At 37.8% G+C, this 25287-nt stretch overlaps 3 protein-coding genes across 25 annotated transcripts; 2 read left to right on the top strand and 1 right to left on the bottom strand.

Moving 5' to 3' along the window:
• Window positions 1-1654: 1654 nt before the first annotated feature.
• Window positions 1655-9306, bottom strand: LOC113668879 (charged multivesicular body protein 1a). Its single transcript, XM_027184847.2, has 9 exons — window positions 9168-9306; window positions 9066-9085; window positions 8862-8939; window positions 7353-7499; window positions 6391-6459; window positions 5750-5809; window positions 5573-5626; window positions 5021-5163; window positions 1655-4279 (listed from the first exon to the last, which is right to left on the bottom strand). Exons 1-9 carry the CDS (start codon window positions 9181-9183, stop codon window positions 4258-4260), a joined length of 609 nt encoding a protein of 202 aa, XP_027040648.1. The 5' UTR covers window positions 9184-9306; the 3' UTR covers window positions 1655-4257.
• A 117-nt stretch (window positions 9307-9423) lies between these two features.
• LOC113668877 (RNA-binding protein 39) lies at window positions 9424-18645 on the top strand. Of its 23 annotated transcripts, none has more exons than XM_089199065.1 (18): window positions 9424-9510; window positions 10393-10472; window positions 10943-10974; window positions 11261-11301; window positions 11592-11665; window positions 11987-12063; window positions 13003-13041; window positions 13143-13181; window positions 13506-13544; window positions 13681-13749; window positions 14358-14483; window positions 14672-14798; window positions 14920-15012; window positions 15717-16191; window positions 16675-16795; window positions 17085-17190; window positions 17426-17504; window positions 18126-18645. In XM_089199065.1, exons 6-18 carry the CDS (start codon window positions 11999-12001, stop codon window positions 18224-18226), a joined length of 1479 nt encoding a protein of 492 aa, XP_089055191.1. In that variant the 5' UTR covers window positions 9424-9510; window positions 10393-10472; window positions 10943-10974; window positions 11261-11301; window positions 11592-11665; window positions 11987-11998; the 3' UTR covers window positions 18227-18645. The 23 variants fall into 23 exon arrangements, with proteins under 23 accessions (XP_089055191.1, XP_089055185.1, XP_089055183.1 ...); XM_089199059.1 differs by having other exon boundaries at window positions 13128-13181; XM_089199057.1 differs by having other exon boundaries at window positions 11983-12063; window positions 13128-13181.
• A 1260-nt stretch (window positions 18646-19905) lies between these two features.
• LOC113668864 (orexin receptor type 2) lies at window positions 19906-22658 on the top strand. The gene has a single exon (XM_027184816.2). It carries the CDS (start codon window positions 21209-21211, stop codon window positions 22220-22222), a length of 1014 nt encoding a protein of 337 aa, XP_027040617.2. The 5' UTR covers window positions 19906-21208; the 3' UTR covers window positions 22223-22658.
• Window positions 22659-25287: the final 2629 nt, after the last annotated feature.

Below are 25287 nucleotides of genomic sequence, written 5' to 3'. Positions count from 1 at the left end.
ATTGTTGCTCGATCTGAAAACGTGGAAGTCATTAAACTGCCCCCTCGAGGCTGACCACAAATCTGTTGTCAGAGGCAGGTTTTTTTCTCGAGTGCTATGGAATGACTGTCTCAAATATAGAAGGGTAATTTAGTAATATCAACTGAGTTGATATCGTAAATTGCCCACCGAAAAGAGTTTCAAAGCTGACGTTTTTACCGTTAGCCCTTCGTCATTCGCTCTGACGAAGGACTGACGCTCGAAACGTCAGCTTTGAAACTCTTTACGGTGGCCAATTTACGTTTTCAACTCAGTTGATAATGCTAAATTACCCTGTTATGCTCTCCCACTCAATTGAAATTGGAAAGGACCGTTACTGCTCAAGCGTTTAGTTCCGTATACCGGAAGTTGTGTTTAAGGTTGGTATAGTAACGCAGCAAAATAATGTAAAAGGAAGAGCAAACTTTAAGCAAGAATTTAAAGATTCCAAGTCAGTGACGTGTCCTTAAAGAAGGGAAAAAGAAGGGTAAGTAGGAAAAATGTGATGGAAATTCGGGGAAGAAAAATTTTGAGTTACTTAATTGAACTCTAGTGTACAACCAACTGGTCGGGGCTAATTTCCTAATGATATTTATTGAAAGATTAGTGGAAAATTGTTGAGGCTAACCACATCTAACTGCAATATCACCCTATCACTCTTATATTCAAGATCTCTAGTTAACTACACGTGGATCTGTGGATGCTGGTTCTTACTGTGATCTTTTTAAAGGGTTTGCCGGATCGAAATTTCTTGGAATGAAAAAGGTGTTTATCTAAGGTGATGATGGGAGAACTCTCTTAATTTTCGATCTTCCAAATTAAGAAATGAATAAAATTCGAAAAAACAACTTTATCTGTCTTGGGGCGACTTCGATAACTGACCAGCTGACGTGTTCGCTTTACAGGGTAATTTCACATGGAAATTGTTAACGAAATAGGCAAAGCTTCACCAGCCACGTGGCGGAAGGGGATTTCAAAAATAGATCTGAACAACCCACTAAAATATACAAAAAATTAGGCAAAACAGATAACGTTTCAGGAAATTTGGAGGCACTTACGACGTACGCTGCAAAGTGCGTTTAGTTAATTACCTTCCTGTTTCTGTTACTCTGACATGACATTTCCTTTACGTCAATGATCTGAAACAGTGAAACATTACAACAAGGATTGCTCCCTTTTTTAGCTCCAAAGCACATGAACTTTGGACTGTTACTTCAGAGAAACCTAAATTTTCGCCGCTTTTCGATCAAGATCGTAGGCTCATCCCCAAACAGCGGCTTGTCATCGAGCGCTGTCCCAAAGACACATACATGATAACTATTACTTCAGTTTTACGCTACTGCTGTCGTTGATCTTTCAAAGTTCGTCGCCATGTAATGTCAGCACTTAGCTTGAACTAAAAGAGCAATCCAGAATTTTCACGCAGCACTTAGTTACGCCTCCTGCAGCATTTGAATTCTTCGCTCATTCTTTAGTCAAAAAGTTTATCAATTTTCCGTGAAATCACCCACACCAATCTTTAATTCCTACTTTGTTGTGTGCTTTTGACGAATTACACCACTGAGGTAACCCTCTATAGAACAACTTTTCACATACATTTTAAACCTAAATATGGGTTTTTTTCGCTTATCAACACTTCAAACTTAATCGTTTATTGTAAGTTGATTAAGAATTCGCACAGAACATTGCTACACTTTACTGTTACTATCTTCTATAATTGTTGGCTGATGATGGAATGAATGATAATAACATAACATTCAACGATCGAGTGCTTAAGTCATTGAAAAGTCAACTAAAAGATTTTTGGACTAGGGTAACAACAGTGAAAACCCAACAACAATGAAGTAGCTCTGGCTAGATACCTAGAGCGATATTGCTTGAACTATCGACAATAACTAATGATGTAAAGCTCTATTGGCTATTTTGGTTAGAGGTGCAGCCATTAACCTTAAACCTTAATAACTGTTACACTTCACAAGACTTAAATAATCATGAAATAACACATAGAAGATTATTTAGTGTGTCCAATGCGTGTTAATTTAATTTAAAATTGTACTCTGACCTTTGTATCAGTCTACAAAAATAAAATTGATATCACTGTGTTATTCACGTGCAAGTCTGATATTTCGCACAACAAGGAAATCTAGAAGACTTGCTTGGTACTTACTCACCGTGACGTGTTGAAATATAACTGACAAAAAGCGAATCAGCAAATTCTTGGAATTTTATAGTTTTATTTTAACAGAATGAAGTAGTTCTGCTAAAAATGTAACAGCAACGAGCACTTTCCGCAAGTGTCATTAAAACTATTCTACGTATCTCTCTTTCACAAAGATTCGTTGAATATCTCAGAAATCCCTCTTAATGCTTCTCCTTCGTCATCAGTTGAGAATTAGCAGCCAAATTAACTGGAGTAAAAAAAGCGCATGAACTTATCTGCAGAACGGTGACTAAAAGTTGGTTGACCTGACCGTAAACACGGTAAAAAAAAAAAAAAAAAAGAAAGGAATTAGCCAGTACCAGTGCCTTACTTTCTAACCTCTAGGTTCTTAAATTTCACAAGTATGTTAGATTCTAGAACTACAAAACTCTCAATTCTCCCAATCGCTCTGACGAAAGGCAGACGCTCGAGACGCAAGCTTAAGAAACTCTTTACGGTGGCCAATTAACATTATCGGCTCAGTTGATAAAACCAAACCATCTAAAATATTGGAAAGTCATTGATGCTCAGTGACATGAAAGAGCTCGTTTAAGCAGAAAAATGGTTACAAGAAAATGGCGAGAAAAGGCGGGGCGCAGCCAAGAAAGATTAAGGTATTTTTAAACACTCCAAGCAGAATAGATGAGTAACTGAGGTGAATGAAGACAACTTCGACTTCATCATTCCGGTTTTATGGTGTTACTTAAGTTACGATAAACGACGACTCTTTGTTTTAAGTATAACCAGGTAATTCAAAAGCTGAGAAGCAATTCTTGTTAAGTCACAAGGTGTACATCTCAAAAAGTTTATTTCTAATGTTTCCTTATTGTAATTTGCTGTTACTCTTTTCCACTCTCCACCATTCTTTTGGTTTTTAGTGACGTAACTCATTTCAGGCCATAAAAGCGCCGAGTATCAACAGAGTATCCACACAGAGTTAGTACACGAGGGAAGTTGTTAGATTGTACATTATTATTTTAGGGAGAAGCTGGAGCTCAATAGGCCATTTTACAGTTGTGTACTTAGTTGCCAAGCCTTTGATTTGAAGTGAGGCTGAAGGTGACCTTATTGTGATAGAGACCAGTATCTAGTTAGCGTGATAACAGTAATTTTCATGTGAAAAGCAGCTAGGTTTGTATCATAACACGGTCATCCTTAGCCTCACTCCTGTTCAAAGGCTTAGCAACCAAGCACACAACTGTAAAATGGACTATTAGTGTGACAGCATGGAATCCATCTATGATGTGGACTTCAAATTCGTCCCTTAACTCCTCTCCGTTGGATCATAATCTCTCATCCCTTTGTCCAGTAAAATCTCATTATTTGAATTCTCTCATCTCTATGTAATACATATCCTTGCATAACAGTTATGAGAGTTTGTTCACATCAAGAAAATACCTCATTTAGGTAAAAAGATTTACTTAATTCTGATTCCCCATCTACCGTGCTTATAAGTTTTCTAGAGTTGTAGAAGGAACATTACACGTCTTTGAATTCAAAGTTAATTAAATATTATTTAGTAACTATCTAGCTACATCAAAAAGGTTTCAAAACTGTGTAGACCGACAACTTTCTTAAATCATTCAGCACCTTATAAAACTTTGATACATTTCCAAGGAACATATGTACAGCTTGCTTAGACAACACAGCAACACAGCGGTCAAGCGTCGAGCATGTATAAATGAATCACTTCTGGTCAGCCGCGTATCAACTTCCCACGTAAAATCTTCAAGGAAAACACAAGAAAGGGCTCGTACCACGAAAAACTAACCAAAAAAGAAAAAAAAAAAAGACTTTGGAGGTCCGTAAAGAGACAAAAGCAGGGAAAAGTAATGCTTGGGTTTTCTCTGAACATTATAATTTCGCTTTGAGCTTCACCGAGAAAGTCATCGTATGCACATGCGTAGACAATTGACCGCTGTGATTACCTAGACAGTTTCCTCGAGTCTGTGACGCCTTTAACTAACTTGTTATGCTTGTATACACTTGAAGGGTATAAATTGAGATTACTAGTCATGTGTTCTTCCTTCAGATATCCATTAACTGCGTAGAGAAGCCAGTCTAGGATAATATAAAAAAGTCACAGTTAACTTAACCTTCCCATAAGAAATTAATATTCTCTATCTCTGAGGTATTGTAGACTTCGAGGTTCATTGAACTAGGTTCATGAGATAAGCATTCTGTATATCGCTATGATATCAATCACAGTTTTTAAAGCAATAAATTCTGTTTGACCTACATATGAAAATTAAGCAGAGAAATGATCCTCACTGATGGACTAACTTTACAGCTATTGAAGAAAGGACGCCTGAAAAATCCAGGCTTTGGTAGGATTCAAACCCATGCCTCCTAAATACAAGTTGAGCACTATTGCCAACTGAGCTACATAGCCACACTTTGGGAGCAAGGCAAATTTGATATTAGCCTATTGTGCAGTTATGTAATGCAATGTATCTTCCAGACAGGCTTGCATTTATGATTCACATTCCTTAGTGAATGGCATGTACTTTGCCAAGTAAGGGGGGGAGAGGGGGGGCACAGACACAGCAAGAGTTTATTTAACAACACAAAGACTGAATAATTGCTAATCTTTCTGGTAAAATTCTTGCCTCTGCACATTAGTACCAAGGTTCCCTTGACAACTTACTCAACACTTAACATTCCTTGGCAAATAGAGGTACTGTAGCTTGTGTCACAGACCCACTTCACCAACCTCATACCCTCCTTGTCGTCAATGCAACACAAAAACCCAACTAAGGCTCAAAGCTGCACAAAATGACCCAGTATAACAACATTTCTCACCTTTTACTAAGCTGGTCCTCCTCTCCTTGACTTCTTTGTGACTCTTGAGTTCTCAATGATGATGTACCAGGCTGTACAGCCTCCAACTGACTCATTATCTCAAGACCATTTTCTTCTGCAACTTGCTGAATAAGTGCTTCAACCTGATCAACAACAGAAAATGTACATGGATATGTTTAATACAGGGACTAGGTGATCAAACTTGGCTGATCGTCATTAAATCTTAACACCCTAACGTCAGTAGGCATAACCTCCAAGCTGTTCTTTACACATTCCCATCTAATTGTCTAAGAGAATTCAATAAAACCATTGAGAGCTCATTTAGTTGGGATCCATTCTCTTCATTTTCATGAGCAAAAAGTTTGATACCCCTATGACACTATACAAAGAAATTAGAATGTTTAACGGTTAGTAACCACTGGGGAGCTCATAAGAGTGTTTATGACATCTCTTTACCTTTTGCATGCATCAACACAAAATGTAATTTTATCAAACACTACATGGACAAATTTGCGATAAAAATTCTTTCTCTGCAGCCTACATGTGAAGTACCTGGTCTTGAGGAGTGGACAATGTAGTTGCTTCTCCCATTGCATTTTCCAAGACCTGGAAAAACAGTATCACATGTAATATGAAACAAATATGATTGTCTTTCAGTCTAGAACTTCTTTTAACGATGAAATATTAAAAAGATGAAAAATGGAGCAATAGAAAACATTTCAATTCTACCTGAGTATTAACATCAAGATCTTCAAACATGCCCTCAAACTTCTCCATGGTAGCTGAAATCTACATGATCAAAAAATTGAAACACTTAAAATCAGACTTATTACAGATTAAATCCTGATGAACTAGTTTTAAGATGTAATGTGAACTAGAGGTGTAAGGAGGAAAGTGATGGAAATTGCTGACTACTTGGGGTACAGTTTAGCTCATAGCTTGTTTTTTCTCAACATTTTCACATGAGTATTATGGCATAAGCAGTAAAGGTGCATTTTCTTCTTGAAAACAGTCTTCATATTCACACAATCCAACAGGGAGCTCACACAGAAATATCTCACTTTAGCAAAAGTGTACTGTAACTTGCATGAAAAACCCTGGAGCCTAAAATTGTGGTGAAAGTTGCCAATTGGCAACTAACAGATTTGAAAAAAAAATTGAAAAATCTATTGATGATTGGTTGAATTATCACACCTACAGTGACACAGCATGAAGTGTACTCCCACTGATATCACAATTTTTTTTTGGCAACTAAATTGTTATCTATGGCAACCATTTTGCAGATGAAGGTTGCCAAAAGGTAACTTTTCGAAAAAGGGACCTTGGAGCCTTGAGTGACCATATGTTTTCAAAAAATGTAAATAAAGTACCTTTTCCAGGTCCATGGATGCCATAGCTTTATCTAACCCTTTAACCACACCATCCATGCTCTTAGTAACCTGAGAAAAATATTACACATTAGGACCATAACATGCAATTTGCTGCATGGTGAATTTTCTTGGAGCTTTTTTTCCAAGTGTTTAGTACAGCCTTGTGCGCACAGCTTGCATGAGGTGATTCAAAGGTATTCATCCTTCCTGATCAATACAATATAGTTTCATGAATGCTGACTCGTTAGTGTGTGTTATTACATCTTACCAACGCCATAAACCATCATGTATCTTTTTGTCTGACCAACATCCCCCCTCCTCCATGAAAAAAGATAATAATCTAAGATACTATACACTATCCTAAGATCACCACTGAGTTCAATCTACATTCCCTATTTATTAACCCTTTAACTCCCATGAGTGACCAAGACAGAATTTCTCCTTACATTATTACTGCTAAGTGAAGCAGAATAGTGATAAGAATAAAGAAAAAATATCAATTGGGGGATTATTAGTTGATTCAATACAAATTCTCCAAACTAACATCATAGGAATTGTATGGCAGACTGTAAAGAGAATTACTAATGAAATCCTGGGAGTGAAAGGGCTAAAACACATGATCTTGACTTTATTTTGAAAAGCAATAATAGAAAATTGTACAAAAGCATGTGACAAGTCTTATTTTGATCAGTTATCATTAATTCCTAATTTTTAAGCCAGTTAATAAATAAATAAAATAGGAAATGCTTAACTCAGAAAGAAAATGAACACACAAATGCTCAAACACAACCAGGCCCCCTCAGTTAACTTTTTCCTTTAAGTTTTCTTTCCTTTTAAGTGCCCAACTGACCAACCCACTGACACAAGAGAGAAAATGATGGAAAACAAAACAATATAGTGGTTTTGAACAGCCTGTCATGCAGAAAGAAGGCAGGGAATCACTTAAAAAGTGTAACATGTACCTGTTTCATCATCATGGCACTCTGAACTTTTGATGACACTGCATCTACACGAGAAGCAAGTCTCAGATAATTCAACCCTTCATTTTTCTTTCTGATTGCATTTTCTGCATAAATCTTCGCTCCTTCAATATTTTTTTGTTGTAGAGCCTACAAGATGAAAGCAAAGAGATGCATGTATTTGATGTGATTATCATTAAAAATATACTTATAAGCGATCAATTTTAAAATAAGTATAGTTAAGGTGCGCGTGTGTGTGTGTATCTCATGCAATATGTGAAGAATACTTCTCATTTTCTCTACATCTATAACAGGCATTTATTTGCTGTTACATGATTCACTCATGAATGGTACATTGGAACTCATGTTTAAGTATTCAGTGGATAGTAAACAATGCTTTGAGAGAAGGAGGGGGAAACTTGTTATGAACTACCATCACATCCTGGGAAAGTTGATGTGGATTTTGCCAAGTCACTTGTGAGTGTTGTTGTTGTTATTGATATTTTAATGGTCAGTATATTTCTCAGATTTTGTCTTAGTGTTCATTAATTGGTAAAAAAACTTTATGTCATCCAATTCAGTCAATACTTTTACTAGTGATTAAAAAACAGACTCCCACTTCGCATTTGTCTCATTTTGTGAATCACTTGCATGATTACAAAATGAATTGGACTCCACTCAGTCCTATTAACATAACTACCAAATTGTTTTTCTGATCAAGGGCAAAACAGGGACCTAGTGTAAGATTACACGATCACACATATTGCCAATTACAATGTACAATTAAATTAATAATAAATGAATTATGTACAGTCAAACCTGTATTATGCAGCACTATATTAAGCAGCCACCCTGTATTAAGCTGTTGGTTGTCAACTGTCCCAAATTTTTTCCCCTTAATTACTGTAATGTTCACCCCCACTGAGCAGTCTTGGACACCCTTTACTGACTCCCAATGACCTTTTTTTTTTAATCTTCTATCCATATTGAACCATCAGTTCAAGTGGAACCATTTAAATAAAACTAAGAACAATCTCTCAAGTAAAATTTCATCCTTGTTCACCTCCCAATAATTATTTTTTGAATGAGGCTTTGTACATTAAGAGGTCATAATTGCATAAAATGGTGTTTTTATTGTTTTTAATAATACCCCTATTCCTTGGAACCTATGTTAAGCAACTAGCCAGTCACCTCTCCATTCCCCATGGGTGGCCACTCAATGCAGGTTCGATTGTACTTAAGATTTGTAGAACTGTAACTAAACAACCTTGATCAAAATGAAAAATGGCATTGTCCAATTGTCCAGTTAAATAACTTGAGAAAACTAACGGTGGTTACTATAATTAGGTGTGTTTAACCTCATACTTGGTATTAAAACTTCAAAGCCTCCCGACACATGTAAGTGAGGCGGACCAAAGTTGCGGGGTATTCTGAAGTTTAGCCAAACTTTTTGCATTTTGAAATCATTTCGACCCGAAATTCGTTTTACCCCAAAACATATGCACTAGATACCTTTTTCACTTTAGCTTGTTGTGCCTTCTCCTCCTTCTCGCATTTCTTTGAGGATCTTTCTAACTGTTTGCATGTGAACTTACAAGAGACGAAGACGACCGTTACGACCTCACAAATAATACGGATTACTAGTAAGCAGTTAAATAGTCAGTAATCTTGCAAAGTAAGCCTACAGTTCAATGCAACCATGCAACACTGGCTTACCTTCAACTGGAACAGGGTGTCTGTAAAACAATCGAAAAAAAAAACAATCAGCCAAAAATCATTACATATACTTTTCTTAAAAATTAGGCATTCATCTCCTACCTTCTACTGACGGCATCTTGAAACTTTCCGATGATTCTCTCCGAGTAAAGATGACGTTTATATGAAAGAATATCGTCGAGTTTACAAGTTCACGTCCACCATTACGGAAATATCAAAAATAAACTAACCCCAATCCCTCACGTCAAATGAATGTCGTCAGAGCATCATAACCCTATAAGGTAATGTTTTCTAAATAAGGCTAGCGACGCCTTGATTTTCTGGCTGGGTCCCCCCGCGGCCTAACGTGGTGTAACTCGTGTTTCGCCATTTTGTGAAAGAATAGTGGAATTTCGTTTCTGTGAATTTTATAAATCACATTTGAGTGTTTGACGAAGAAAATCCGGTAAGTACTATTTAAGCTTGGTTAACTAAGCACTCTTTGATATGTATCACTTTAGTGTCAGTTTTTCCCTTGAGGAAAATTTCAATGGTTTTTGTTAGGCGACGTAGCTGCAAGCTGCCAAACTATTATAAACCCAAAATTTTTTTTGCGAGTCCTTCAGTGACCTAATGTTCCACTACGATAAGCCAAAGAAAGTCCTGTTTGCAAATGTTGCTCGCGTCCACTACGTAGATATGTGACTTTTCGACTGGCAATGAAAATTTTTTTGACGATTCTCTCCCATCATGGTCCGCAACTTTCAATGATCTGCGATCGAAATATTGTCCTTTGAATTAGTTCACTTGCTTGCAAGCACTCAAAATGTGTCTAACTTCTAATTTATGCGAATTATAGTATAATTGTTACCACGAAACAAGTGACAACGCGGTATAAGGACTCTCAAGGGTGACTGTTACCACGGAAAAACTGTCTTCTAAGCCCCGTACAAGCAGTTATGATAGTTGTTGATAGTGCGATCATGCGCTTTTGAACATGCACTATTATCATGCATCATCATCAACTATCATTTCTTATCATGCAATTTGGACATGCTCAAATTCCACATAATAGTCAATGATAGTTTTTATCATTTGAATTCACAGATGATAGGGTATGATACTTATTCCATCAGCAGTAAGATATTGTGTGATAGTTTTCTGGTCAGCAGTTTTGCCAAAAACAGACTCAAACCAAATACTCGTCATCTCATGGAAGGCTCCTCACCTCCTTGACTAAATTTCAAAATACTACTAAAATCCCTGACCTCAGTGCAGAGAAGACTTCGACTTGCATCACCCCATATGGTCCTAACATGTCTGTCTCATTTTTCATGTTCATATTTAGAAATTTTATCTTCAGCATCATCAATCATGGCTGATGACTTTGATGTAGAAGCAATGCTTGAAGCACCATACAGAAAAGAGGTGAGTTGATATAGGGTTTTGGTGAAATTTAGTCAAAGCACTTACATGTAGTAAAAACCACTGATGTCTTGAATGGGTGGCCTTGCTCATGCTTTTCCTCCATGGTTTTTCAATAAGGTCTGAAGCAAATCATAATGAAAAAGTTAAAAGCAGGTTTCTGAAGGCATTTCAAACCCAGACAGTCATTATTAGCAATGAGATATGAACAACTTGGTAATGGAGATTTGAAGTGACTTATAATTTTCTGTCATATTGGACAAAAGTAAAAGAAATGGAAACTGGCTTAAAAATCTGTATTCTGGTCAAAACTCTTTATATGAAATTTGTAGGATATGATTTTTTCTCGTTATTACTATAACTTTTTCCCAAAAGTTTACTGAAATTTTAGATTGTGGCAGTCAGTATATCTTTGAGCTAGCTTCTTTCTTGCCCAGTCATCTGACCCCAGTATCTTATTTTCTGTTTTGTAGACTTGAAATTACAGCACAACCAGCCCTTTGAGGTAGTTACAGACCACCTCGACTGACACAATCGTTGTATTTATGAACTGCGCTATACTGGGCTAACCTTTTGTGTCATTTTTGTTCTGATTTTATTGAAAATAAATAAAACTTCATTCTCCCATTTGAATTAAATTTCTTAACAAAAATTTTAAGGCAAGTATTTTGCAGATCCTTTCACTAAAAGGATGAGGTCATGAACTTTCAAAGCTTTCAGATGCATTATTAATTTTCTACAAGAAGGCTGTGTTTAAAAAAAATTTACACACTGTACATTTTTCTGATTAGACTGAGTGCCTTCTTCCTAGCTTTTGAGATGATCTGTTGAGGTGGGTATGTGGTGCTCAGATTCTTTTAGCATTCACATTCACTGCAGTGTTGTCATCATGCATCAGTTACTGTGCCAGCAGTCGTACCATCAATAACATAGTAATATAATTGTAACATAGCAAAGCAAACGACCATATTTCTGTTTACCAAGGTTCTCCCCAGGGGTAGACTTATGTAAAATCTGTGATTTGTAGCAAGATTATCTTGGAAATCATGAACCAGGATAATCTACTGGATGTATGTTTGGTGTCTCTTTTATGAAGAGAGATTGTCTTCTTCTTTCTTTTAGACTCCTCCCTCTCAAGCAAATGGGAAGGGTGACTCAAACCGGACAAATAGTGATGGGGAAGAGAGAAGAAAACGGTAAGATTACAAGAAGGGTGTTCTCCTTACTCAAGGAGTCTTATCTCTAAAATGTAAAGCCTTTGCATTCGCTTATCCAGATGAACTCTAGAAACAGACACCAAAACACCGTCAGGTTTTCATTCAGCTCATGTAATTCCATACATGGCGGAAGGGTTGCAAAGGGACATAAAGGATGCGAAGTCAATTTATCAGACCACTTGATCAGTGCTCAAGGTGAAGATACATGTACACCTAACAAGCTTCTTCAGTTTTGCAGCACCTCATGACAACCAAGCAATGTGAAATCTGAGCGAATATTTCTGTTTTCGCCCTAGGTAGAAATTTTAGGTTATGCAAGGCATAATTACAGCGGATGATCACTGGACTACAAGATGTCTGGTTTTTGATGTTAACAGGTTGAAGTAAATGGCCATTCAGGGGAGGGTTGGAGTGTACTCTTTTTTAGATTTCAGCCTAAATTTGTAACAAGGCAGAAGTTAAAAAAGCAGGACTACTAGTCAGGAAAACCAATATCTGAAAACATTATACAATTTCTACACTTTTCTATAATTGCCAAGTTATTATCACCTGGCAAAAGTAAATGGCAGAGATGCCTCTAGCGTAGATGGTTGCTGATCATCTGATTGAGAGAAAATTAGAAAAAAGTAAAGTCTTTTTTATACCTTTATAGTACATAATTCCTGAGTGTAGCAAACTAATGTTGTTGATTGAAGTTGCATTGATTGTGAGTTGACATATTGATGTTGATAGCTTGGTTGGCATTTACAGGGAATACCCAATAGAATTTTAAAAGCCAAAAGTTAATCTTTTGTTTCATAGGTTGGAATTAAATGCACCATAGTTTTTGCTGATTAAGTTGTAATAGCAACCGTCTTATTCATTCCTTGGTCCCCAGTATAGAGCTGCACTAAGCTTAGACATTTGGAACTGATCAAAATTTTTTTTACTTGCTCTGAATAAGCTACATTTGCTTCATCTCCCTAAGTTAACATTTTCCTTCTACAGTGTAGCTTCAGATGTGCCATAACATGTTTTCTCTCATTTCAAACAGTTGTTTGCATCTGAACATGATCCACTAAGAGCAAATAAAGGTATTGTATTATCTACAACGTCAGTGTTACGCTGCAAAAATCCTGGCCACCAGAAGGAAAGCATCTTGTTAATAACCTTTCTTGCCTACTTTTTGCCAATCTTGGATAAGAGGGCAAAAATCTTGTAAAAGTACTGCTAAAAGTTTCAATATATCCCAAGGGGTATAGGCTTAAAAGCCCATAGTTGTCTCAAAATATTTATCAAACTGTTCTGACTGTTTTTCTCGATACTTTTGTCAACAGTAGTCATCGAAATCGGAGTCGCAGTAGAAGCACCGGAAGGTAACTCTTCTGTTCTCTGTTTGGAATTTAATAATTTGATTTTTCTTCTCTAATGAACTTGTGTTAGAATTGTAACTTATTGTTAGGTTTGATAATTTCAGGAGTCGGAGACGTCGTAGCCGTAGCAGAAGCCAGGAGAAGTAAGACCTGTTCTATTCAGTAGAACTTATTAACCCTTTTTGGTGTTTGTATCTAGTTCAACTGTTAATTTAGGAGTTTGTGGGAACTAACTGCATTGTTTGGAAGATTGAATGAGACTTGATGATGGCTTTTCCACACAGCTCATGTCAACCCATCTGGCCCAATGTATACACTTGTCAGCTTTCACCAATGCTTTCCATGTGACTGCATGCAAAGGGGCATATAGCTCATTTCATCTTTTAATTAATATCATTGTTATTATTATTCAAGGGAAAGTTTTTTCAAATAGATATTGAAACTATGGTCACTTTTTAATGTTTTAGAGCTCGGAGAGGTCGGAGTCGTTCAAGAGATCGTGACAGGTACAGATATACTTTTTGTACTTTTTTCTTATTGCTAATGGATGGTCAATAATTGTTTGACACTTAAGTCTACCAGATTCTTTATAATTTCCACCATTTGTCAACTATGACTTTCTTTCTTGTTGCTTGGTTTCAGAAGGCGTAGACGCCAGAGCAGTAGCGGGAGTAGAAGCCGTTCAAGAAGCCCAGACAGAAGGCGCAAAAGGTTGGTAAAGCCTAGTCAAATAACTTGTGGAAGAAATGTTTTAATCAAGTCCTTAAGCTGTTCCATTACTAGTTGTTGAGTTCTGCAAACAGGGAAGGTCCTGAACTAGTTTTCTTTTGTTAATCAGTTTCTGTAACGGGTCAAAGGTTCATGATTGCTGCAGGTTGTGAAACAAGGGCTGGTTAACAGACAATACTCGGCCAAATGAAGGTTTTGTTTGGTCTACTCCTTGGATGGCTGGAAATTTCATGTAATAGGTTATTAGTGAAAAGAGGAGTTAGGTATCACTTTTCCCTTGAGTTGAGTTCAAGGATGCTTGTACAATATAAGCATGGTAACATTGTTTGGGGGAGAGGTGGGTGGGGTGGAATAATTTGATTTTTGTGAAATCATGTCAAGTGACCAAAGACTTTTAACCTGCATTATACATGTAGTTAGGTTAACCCTTTGTTAAATGAAAAAGCAGAAAATTTTGATGGACCTTGTTTTTGTTTTTGTTGGTTATGTACCATGGTGACCTTTTTTTGAGAGGAAATTTGGGGGTAAAATATCATGAATATAATTTATTAAGATGTGTATTAACCTTGTCCTTCACTCTTACATTCTAGCCATGATCAGAGAGAAAGACGTGATAGAAAAAGAAGTGTAAGTCGTAGTCCAAGTCCATCAAGTCGTAAGAAGAGGGATGAAGCTGATGGAGGCAATAGTGGCACTATTGTACAGCGTCTTGAAAGGTAACATAATTTCCTTGAAAATCTCGATTAGTGTTGTTTTATAGTTGTTAAATAGTGCTAAACTCAAGAAGAGTGGATTGGCTTTCTTCCTTCAGTGACCATATCATCACAAATATAGTATAGTTTCAGTTCAACCATTTCTACAGAGGAGAAACTGAAGCTCAGTAGTATTATGACTTTTCTTTTAGGAGGGAGCTAAAGCCTGCAGAGGATATAACACCAGAGGAGAGGGATGCTAGAACAGCATTCTGCATGCAGCTGGCAAGAAATATCAGACCTAGAGATCTGGAAGAATTTTTTTCAAAAGTGGGCCAGGTAAGCAGTGAGAGGAAGGGTTGCTTATATTCATCCACTTGTATATGTTGCATTGCATTCCATTTTGTCCTGTTTTGGGGTTAGTAGTGCTATAGGTAATTTATTTACTTTATTATCTTAGGTTGCTGACGTGCGGATTATATCAGATCGTAACTCAAGACGGTCAAAAGGAATTGCTTATGTGGAGTTCACTGACAGATCAGCTGTGCCTCTGGTGAGTTTTTGCATGAAAGCAATGTCTATCCACCATAGTGGTGTGAAGTGCAGTAATGTTGCTGAAGTTGACTCCACAACAAAACCAACTTGACAGGGCGTGAAATTAACTTTTTTTTCTGATAGCCACTTGGCTCCCAAATTCTTCAAAGCGGTAGCCAATTCAAAAAATGTTGGTCGCCATTTTCAAAGACAACAAAATTTTTTTTTTACGCTGTCAGTGTTCTAGATAGACCCTCAAAAATTAAGTTAGGGAAAAGATCTTTAACATGCCACAAAGTGGACACTAGGATGTATGATATACAACGTTCAGGCTCATTGAAATCCAAGATGGCGTCTAGTTATCGATCGAGATGCATGTGCTACGTTTTGGAAACAAACTAAACAAGGAAGTTTGCTGCGGATTTATCTTTGCAAATTTATTTAATCCACTATATCTCTTGGTAAGGTTATGATGAAACGCTTTAGTCGCCAATTTGGCGACTAACTTTCAGGATTTGGTTGCCAAAGTGAAAAATTTAGTCGCATTGGTGCCTGTATTAGGCGCAATTTCATGCCCGGCTTGATTTAACCTGGTCACTGAACAGGGCATCAAACTAATAGTTGAGGGTGTCTTTGCCTGCCTTTGTTTTCTATTGTTTTTTTATGTTGTTGCAGTGTTGATGCTGAGTCTTGTTTGTGTGCATGAACTTTTCATTTTCATAGGCAATAAACCTGTCTGGTCAGAAACTCTTAGGAGCCCCAATTATGGTGATGCCTACCCAAGCAGAGAAGAACAGAGCAGCAGCAGAGGCTGAAAAGCTTAAGGCTCCACCAGGACCTACAAGACTATATGTTGGATCCCTTCACTTTAACATCACAGAACAAATGATAAAGGCAATATTTGAACCCTTTGGAATTGTCGATAGTGTACAGCTTATTTATGACTCTGAAACAGGGAGGTCGAAAGGCTATGGCTTCTTACAGTTCAGAGATGCTGATGCTGCAAGGCAAGCCATGGATCAGATGAATGGTTTTGAACTTGCTGGAAGGCCTATGAAGGTTGGGCCCGTAACAGAGCGAGGGGACTCATCTTCCTATTCCTTCCTGGATGATGAGGAGTATGAAAAGGGTGGTGTTGAATTAAACTCCACTGCGAGGGCTGCTCTCATGGCTAAATTATCTCAGGGTCATTCTGCCGGTAAGTGCACCTGGCGATAAAAATGGAAAAGAATCTCTTCCTGCATTATGCCACCACCATTCTGAGATTTCACTAACGTGTTCCTTAAGTGGCTATTAGTTATACATTTAGTGGAATTTTAATTGTTGTTTGTTGTAAGAACTGTACAATTGAAGTCTTAAACAACTCACTTTTTTCATGATATGCAAATGAAGAAATGATTCTCATCTGTAAACTGCAAGAAAGGAAGTGATTCCAACCTGTGCCTCTTGGAATGAAGTTGTGCACTAGTACAAAATGAGTGAAGAGGCTGTGATGTGAGCAAGGCAAGACTTCTGGTGGTGTTTGATCTTGGAAGGAATTTTCTCTCAATTAAATAAAGTAGCTAATACTTGTGGATGAGCCCTTCAAAACTCCTCTCACTTCCAATGTGTGGCTTTTTTTTCTCTCTCAGTAGCATTCAGGTAATGGGTGAAGATTTATTGATTTATTTTGCCTTTCTAGGTCTTCAAGTGCCAGGTGTTCCCCCTGCTGTTGTTGGTGTACAACAAGCTATGACAGCACCTGTAGCCATTCCCCTTCCTACACCCTGTATCATGCTGCTAAACATGTTTGACCCTACCAAGTAAGTAGCAGCTTCCCTCTTAAACTTTTCATGTTGTACTCCAGTCCTTGTACTGTACATGCATATGTGTATGCATGTTTTGTAGGAGAGTACAGCTGGAAGTTCCTGGATGTCACTCTTATGTGAGAGGGATAGTTACCATAGTTTGAGTAGGAAAGCCTTCAGATGGTCTGAGACATTAGCCATCATCAATTTTCTGTTAAAGCATTTACCTTTGGTAGTGGTTATTAATCTTGAAAAAGTTTTTATTCTGGAAAGAAGATCAGAGTGATTTTATTTGTTTCAATAGAGAGAAAGACCCTGATTGGGATGCTGACATTCAAGATGATGTATTGGAAGAATGCACAAAATATGGTCATGTGTATCACATTCATGTGGACAAGACCTCTACCCAGGTTTGTTTGAAGCAAATAATATGTGCATAGAGCAGCTGTGCATGGACTTAGATTGGTCTTAGTTGCATTCTTCACCACTGTAGCAAGGGCTCGTTATGTGTAATTTTTTTTTCAAATCTTATAAAAATGGAAAAATGTTAAAGAACTTCCTTGCCCCTCCAAGTGGTCCAAGTGCAAGCAAGGCTCTTGAATTATTAACCGTCTCCTTAAGCTGATATTTGCATTTATTTTACAGGGAGTTGTGTATGTGAAATGTAGTAATGCTGAAGTTGCTGCCAGTGCTTCAAAAGCCCTCCATGGCAGATGGTTTGCTGGTAAGTGATACTAAAGTAATGTTACTGGTGTGAACGTTTTAGTATAGATCGTGTTGGCTGAGCTATTTGCTGGTTTATAGCGTAGAAACCGTTGTAGTGGATTCGAATAATTAACTTCTTCGACTAGCGTCAAAGCAGCAAAAATAGTAGCTGTGTGCTGATACTGTGCACTGGCTATGGAAGAAGTAGCGGAATCAGTAAGGTTTCACGTCGGCGAAAAGGCCTACTTGTGTCCATGCATACGAACAGAAAGTGTCTGTTGGTTTGTCAGTTGTAAAGCAACTGATCCCTCTAGTGTCTGTTAGATTTTCACGCTTCAGCATCTTTGTGTAGATCGAAGCAAAACGAAAAATTTTCTTCCCTCAACTTGTTATCTCGGATAAGTATCGATGGATAGTTTCTTAGATGGGTCGCTATTCCATTGAAATCTATTAGTAAGGTATTCTCATGAGGGGTTTTCAATTCTTCAACAAATGCATTCGGTCAGAAAGGTTAAATTTCTCAGAGAACTACCTTAATCATTTATGCGCAAGAAGAACAAAATCAGTCCAGCACCCGACGTCAAAACCATGAGGGTTTTTGTCATAGAATACTAAAGTTCTTTTTCTTTATCATTGATAGGGAAGCAAATTATTGCAAGAGCAGTTCCTCTCGCAAACTACCACAGCATGTTTCCTCAGGCAGTGTCGATGGTGAAGCCGTTGCAACCATCCACGTTTTGAAAATGACCAGTCTTTCTTTTCTGAATGTCTTGATATTTCTGTTTGACGAATCAGACGAGCAGGTTCTAATTTTTAACGAGTCACTATTTGTAAATAAGTCGGTGAAACAATAAGGGAAATTGCTGTTGGTTTCCCACAAGTTTGTGTATAATGTGCAAGATAATATACGATCTAAAGCAAGTGAGGATATGGCTTTATGGAAGTGTTGTTTTGTTGCCGTGACACATCCGTCATCCCAAGTTCCCTCCAATTTTCTGCGCGAATTTGTATCAGACACTCTTCCTTAGCATTTGTTAAGAATCTGCCGAAACTGTTACTTTTCTTTGCTTCCGTCGATTAGCTTATGCTCCTGAAAAACAGTGATATAAACGGACGTCTATGGAAGAAAAAGATGAAAATGAAATAAAATATAGTTTAAATAGCGTAGTTTGTCGTTTATATTTCCAATCTAAGGATCGACAAACACCCCCCCCCCCCTCCCTTTTGAAGAAAAAGGTAACTCCTAAAGACTGATACCCATAGTGAGACATTTATGGTCCCAACTGTGTGAACTTAACTTGACGAAATTTGAGACGAATGGAACTCATTTCCCCGCCGGATCAGTGCATCGTGGCCAATGCTAAACGCTTCACTCGCGTCTGAATTGAAACGTAGGATAACATGACGACGGAAAGCTGACAAAATTCCATGGGCGGGATTGACTCTTAAGGCGTGTAATAGAAGAGGAGAGGATACTCCTCGTTGCTCACTGTCACTGAAATCGAAACATTGTAAACAGCAGTAGTGAGCTGCGTGGGATCTTGAAACTTCACCTTGATACTGAAGACAAACTTCAGCAGCGAGGAGATTGAAAAGTGCGGAATCGAGACATTCGCTGCCACTCCATAATCCTACTCGTGACAACGCCGTTAACTACACAGTTCGATTTCCAGCGTTCATTATGAAAGGATGTTTTACTACCTTCCCAGCCTCGTATTGCCTCCGGAAAGTAAAGCCTTTGCCTTGCTCCCTTTGATGTAAATTGAGCGAACTTAATGAGTTAATGGGCACTTTCTTCGCCGATTGACAGATCTGCCTTTCAATTTTACCCGGAGGTGTCGTCTCCCCTTGAAATTTTATCACCGGTAATACAGGCAAGGTAGGTCATTTAAGCGGATTTCCCGAGTCATTAACGTAAAACACCACAGACTTCTTAAGGCCTATTGACACGGTACGACTTTGTCGCATGCGACAAGCTTACGACAGGCCTACGACATGACTTAGGACAATTTACACGCGCACGACATTTTCACCTACGACATGCCAAAATCGCGTGCAATTCCACTCGTTTCGGCCGCGGTCATTGTTTCAATAATTTGCAAGAGAAGGAAAAGAATCTCTTCCTCGCTCCACAGTGATATCATATTCTCTGTTTCCTCATCTGAGAACGTATTTTTCGCTTTGGAAGCAGTCTTCGACTTTCCGGAGGCGACTTCCTCTGCCATTTTGACGCAAGAAAATTTCACCTTCCTCCCCTACTCAGTAGAAATTTGTCACAAAATACGTCATTTTCCATCAATTTCGGCTACGATTGTCGCAGCGTTTTAAAACATGTTTTAAAATCCTACGACATTTTTTGTGACGTGCACGACAGTCGTAAGCGAGTGGTAGGTTTGATTTACACGATACAATTCGTGTCGTAGGCCTGTCGTAAGCTTGTCGCATGCGACAAAGTCGTACCGTGTAAATAGGCCTTTACGGACACTTTTGACTGTGATCCATTTTCTATTACATATACACAAGCTTTTCAGTGTCACACCGCTTCAGAAAAAAAAATCTATGTTTAGTCTTATCTGAAATAACACACTGTGAATTTCAGTTTATGGTGTGTATAAAATGAAAGAGATATGTCTAAATTATGAACGCCAAGTATTAACAACTCCACTTGCGTGGGTGGAAAAACTCAAATGGAGTCATCCTTCCTTGCAAACCTTGCGCCAGCTGTTGTAACAACTTAGAGCAATTTCGATCCTCTTTATATGTGCCTTTGGGTGCATAGAACAGTGTGTTGTCTCTCTTCCATAAACGTAAAGCGAGTAGAATGGGAAAATCCAATTTTTATTTTCTATAATGCGTATTCCGGATATGATGTTTTCAAAGTGAATTTGAAAAAGAAGTTAACAATTGAATTGAAGTCATGAAGAAATATATGTTAGATCAGGAGGGAATTGAACTAGAGCGTGTTCAATGGGCAGATATTTACCAGGACATTTTTTAGAAAAAAGTCACAGAAATTTATCTTTGTTTTCAAAAATTGCCTTTTCTTGGCCAGATGGCCACTTTTTTCCTCGATTGCCTCGAGCGTACTTTATGTCGTGCCCCTAGGCAACTGCGCATTTGCCAAAATAAAGCCCACTAAGGGGGGGATGTAATAACCGCATCTCCGATTCCTGGTGAATTGCCCTCCTTTCAATTATTGTGAGATTGATAATAATAATCCCGTCCGGCACTCCTAACCCTAACCCTAAAACTGTGTTGACCATTAATGCTAGCCGTATAAAAAAAGATAAGAAACATTCGGTGCGCGTGGAAATTAAAGTCGAATTTGCATCAGGTTGTGAGCAATGCAGATACATTGACAGTGGATCAATTTTCCGTGACTTATGCAAACGCAGGCTCACACTCCAACACGAAATTTCTCATCTCCCAAACTGCTTGACCAGCGACGCAGGTTTTCTATAAGTCAGCTTCGTTAACGAAAGACGCATCGTACGGTGCGGGAAAAGTAAATATATATATTTGCACATTGTTAGTTAGGATTTGTTGCATCACCTGCCTCAAGAGGTCGACGCCTACTGGCCAAGACATCTAAAGTCCATTGAGTGTTTGACGTTTAGCCAAATGTCCACTGCGATTAAATTTCAGCGATATAAATTAATATCATATCTTCGCTGATAAACTCGGTTTTGGTCAAGAGGCGGAATCGCTTCCACCGCCTGAAACATGTCGGCTTTGAATGCAACTATCGGGGAAACAATTGCGCAGTCAAATCAGTCCATACAGATTTGTCCTCCTCCAAGGCATGAATTAGTGGTGAAGATCCTAAAGTACTTTATCTTTGGCGCAATTTTTGCCGTGAGCCTGAGTGGGAATTGCTTTGTGTGCTGGGTAGTTTGGAAAAGACTTCGCATGCGAACAGTGATGAATTATTATTTGGTCAATTTAGCCGCAGCCGATCTGGCGTTCACGCTAATATGTATACCATTTGATCTTCCCGTTCAAGAGAAGTCTTGCATCTGGCCATACTTCGGCGCATTATGTAAGGTACTCTTTCCATTACAAACATTGTGCGCTAGCGCGTCCGTTTTCACGTTGACGGCGATCGGTTACAGTCGGTATCGCGCTATAGTTCATCCTTTGAAGACTCAAATCGGTCTCACTGACGCAAAAAAGTCCATATATCTCATATGGCTCGCTTCACTGGTCTTGGTATTTCCCTACGTGTTGGTCCTCAGAGTAAACCCTTTAACTGGTTATTGCGAAGAGGGTTGGCCGGAACCAAAGCAAACATACAGTCGTATCTACTCGTTTACAATATTCTTTGCGGACTACGCAATACCACTGCCTGTTGTCTTTGTTTCATACCTCAAAATTTGTCGCGAACTACGGTTAAACGGAGATCGAGTACCAGTCGCACAGCCAGATCAGATAAAAGACTCAGAAAAGGTGCTGAAAATGTCGATTGTTATAACCATAGCATTTGCCGTATGCGCGTTACCAAACCATATTGCCTGGTTAGTACTCGATTTCTTCAGCGATAACAAATGTGCACAGTGCAATACGTGGGTTATCTTGGCTAACATGTTTGTGTTTGCTAACAGTGCTGCAGATCCCATCGTTTACACAGTTTTTAACAGAAGATATAGAGACGAGTTCAAAAGTCTTTTGAATTGCCAAGAGCTGGAAATGGGAGGGCACAATGAAAATGCGGTCGACCTAGACGACAGAGTTGTATGAATACTAATGAAAAGGAAACCATGAACTATTCGTAGCTATGAAAACACACCTCCTGGAACAACTTTTATTGAAACAAAAAGAAAAACTGTCACAGAATATACTAATTTTTTCATGCGCGTAAAAATGGGTCCTTGGAAACAGAAGTTAATTTCTAAGAGGCTCTTGCTAACGTGTTTGCAGCTTTAAGAGCGCCTTCTTTTGATCTGTATTCATGAGCTTGACTATCCTACAGCTTGAGATGATCTCTCAAATATAAATGATTTAGAACGAGAAAAAAATCATCTTAAAAGCACTAAAACGGCGTTTAAAGTGCAGAAAGAATCAAGACGAAACAGTCACCCACAAAGATTTTTCAATATTCAATTTTCAAGTCCTCAATACATGGTGTTCATATAGAGAACAACACAAACAATTATAGTTCTCTCTTTAAAAGTTCCTGGGTATCCACTGTTTATTTTGTCTATTTATTTTTTGTATGTTAATTCATGTGTCAAACAAAGATACGTTCAAACAAAGGACACATTTTGTGCACCCAGTTTACTACTGTAAGGTAATTGCAAAACTCCCACAGAAGTCATCCTATTTCATTGATTAACGCGACACCTGAAAATAATTTCACAGATTTCATAGGATGCGTCTTAAGGTGCGTTTACGGAACAAAACGTCAAAATATCTGTAAAACGAAAAAAAAAACCCATGAAAATAAATCGCCATGAATGAATAAGGAAAACTTTAGAAAATTGGAGCCAAAAGTTAGTTTGTTTTTCAAAGCGATATACTTTCATAGACATAACATCCTAGGAATGGCGGTCATGTTTTTCAGTTCCCTTTAAATTACCAGGGTATTATATTTAATCTGGATGCATTAGTGGATCACCACGCCTGAGCCAAAATTTTGATTCAAAGCAGTCACGTTTGTCATAAAGAAGAAAAATAATCAACATAGCGTCTCTAATGAAAAAAAAAAAAAAAAAAAAAAAAATGGAAAGAGCAAATGTTTCAGTTCCCTTTAAATTGCCAGGGTACTATATTTAATCTGCATGCATCAGTGGAACCCACGCCTAAGCCGAAATTTTGATTCAAGGCAGTCACGTTTGTCATAAAGAAGAAAAATAATCAGAAAAAAAGGAGCAAAATTTTCACCTGCTTTGTTTTGTACATGAACAGATCTCGCCTACTTTTTAGCAGGTGCCGGAGCTGACACAAAGCAAGTTGAACCTAAAAAAAAAAAGGAATCTTGGTTCGTGGTTTTCGAGGAAAATATAAACAAGAAAGGCTTACATGGATCAAATTTGTACTAAAGCCGTAAGCGAAATCGTGGTTCTTATCATCTTTGTTTCAATAGTTTTAATCAACAGACTGTAAGACAAAAGTTTAGATCTTGAAGACGATAGAATACAGTCACTTTCTTGAAATGATCAAAATTAAAACGTAAATGCACATACTTGAGCCTCTTGAAGAAAAAACTTGATTACCATGCATGAGTTCTTATTACAAAAAATTATTTTTTATTCGGGGGCGTGCCTCTTTTTAATTTGAAAATGAAAAAAAACAAAAAACAAAAAAACTTTGACTTGTTTTTCAAAAGCGCAAGGTAAAGCTGGCTACATTAATGAATTTAAATCCCAAGAGTTCATGAAAGAAGGAACACTTGATGCGACCATTAAAACGCTTTGAACAAGGGCTGTCTTCTCCTAAGCACTTTGTCCATGTTATATTTAATCTAAAGTCGAAATGCATTTAAAGTCGTTAACTATAATCATAATTTAATGTCGATGGTAATAAAGCTTGTGAATGCTATCGAGTTATCACCTCAACAACGGCGCAAAAGTCAATTTCGATTTATAAAGACAATTTTTTTGTTCTTTCTCACACTTGTAAATAAACTCCGTCCCTCTGTTCTGACGTACGTAGTTGAAAAGTTTTCCCATAAGTGCAAAATAATGGCTCGCAATAACCATCAGCTTGGTAAAACACTCAAACAGGGTTATCAAGAAAAAGGGATTTTACTCACTTAATTCGCCACAAATATTGTGCCTTGTCTCAATTCAATTCACACAACCCAAAAGAATTGGTTTAGGTGGAGAAAGAAAACAAAAGAAAGCCGGGGCCGGTAAAGGAAACGAGATATCAAATAAATTATTCCAAAGACAAAATAAATTCAGTGAAATTAAAATGAACAGCTGTCAAATTGCGGTGAACATCAAACGTTTTCTTAATAACAGCAATAAAACACTTTTAACTAGAAATGATGGAAGATTTGTGCCTGCGAATTGATTGGTCTAAAGGACCCATGATCAGCTGAATATCACAAGAGCATTATGACTCGTCGAATCTAACAAAGAAATCTTAACTAATCTTGCACAAAATAAATTAATTTGACAGTGTCTTGTGGAGTACATATTTGCCTCTAGGCCACTTAAAGTATTGTCAAGATCAAGACAGGAGTATTCAGGCAAAATCAAACAGTGTGCGGTTTTTTTTTTTTGTTGCCTTTGACAGTTAGTGAGATTAATCTTAAGGCTTTTTCGATCCTGTGCTTTTCAATAATTTTGTTTACCAACTTGAAAATCGCCTGTATTTTTATACGTTAAACCGGCATCTACGTTGTTTCAAAAAGCGAGCATACAGGCAAACTGCAGCTGTTAACATTGTTTTCTCTTAAAGCATACGGAAGTCGGCAGGGCGTGAAATTGCGCCTAATACAGGCGCCAATGCGCCTAAATTTTTCACTTTGGCGACAAAATCCTGAAAGTTAGTCGCCAAATTGGCGACCAGAACGTTTCATCATAACCTTACCAAGAGATATAGTGAATTAAAAAGATTTGCAAAGATAAATCCTTACAAACTTCCTCGTTAAGTTTGTTTCCAAAACGTAGCACATGCATCTCGAGCGATAACTAGACGCCATCTTGGATTTAGATGAGCCTGAAATTTGTATATCATCCATCCTAGTGTCCTCTTTGTAGCACGTTAAAGATCTTTTCCCTAACTTAATTTTGGAGGGTCTATCTAGAACGCTGACAGCGTAAAGAAAGATTTTGTTTGTCTTTGAAAATGGCGAC

The sequence above is a fragment of the Pocillopora damicornis genome, chromosome 3 (assembly GCF_964200805.1).
Source record: "Pocillopora damicornis chromosome 3, jaPocDami1.2, whole genome shotgun sequence".
Lineage (NCBI taxonomy): Eukaryota > Metazoa > Cnidaria > Anthozoa > Scleractinia > Pocilloporidae > Pocillopora > Pocillopora damicornis.
The sequence above is the reverse complement of the archived record's forward strand: the minus strand, read 5'-3'. Positions and strand labels throughout refer to the sequence as shown.

Excerpts from the sequence above, each read along its gene's own strand:
- LOC113668879 (XM_027184847.2), bottom strand. Across the intron at positions 5,627-5,749 it reads ATCTTGATGTTAATACTCAG|GTCTTGGAAAATGCAATGGG; the intron begins GTAGAATTGAAA and ends CTGTTTTTCCAG. Across the intron at positions 5,164-5,572 it reads TGTCCACTCCTCAAGACCAG|GTTGAAGCACTTATTCAGCA; the intron begins GTACTTCACATG and ends GTTGTTGATCAG.
- LOC113668877 (XM_027184834.2), top strand. The coding sequence starts at position 10,419 with ATGGCTGATGACTTTGATGTAGAAGCAATGCTTGAAGCACCATACAGA. Across the intron at positions 13,042-13,127 it reads CGCAGTAGAAGCACCGGAAG|GTTTGATAATTTCAGGAGTC; the intron begins GTAACTCTTCTG and ends ACTTATTGTTAG. Across the intron at positions 16,192-16,674 it reads ATCTCAGGGTCATTCTGCCG|GTCTTCAAGTGCCAGGTGTT; the intron begins GTAAGTGCACCT and ends TTGCCTTTCTAG.
- LOC113668864 (XM_027184816.2), top strand. The coding sequence starts at position 21,209 with ATGTCGGCTTTGAATGCAACTATCGGGGAAACAATTGCGCAGTCAAAT.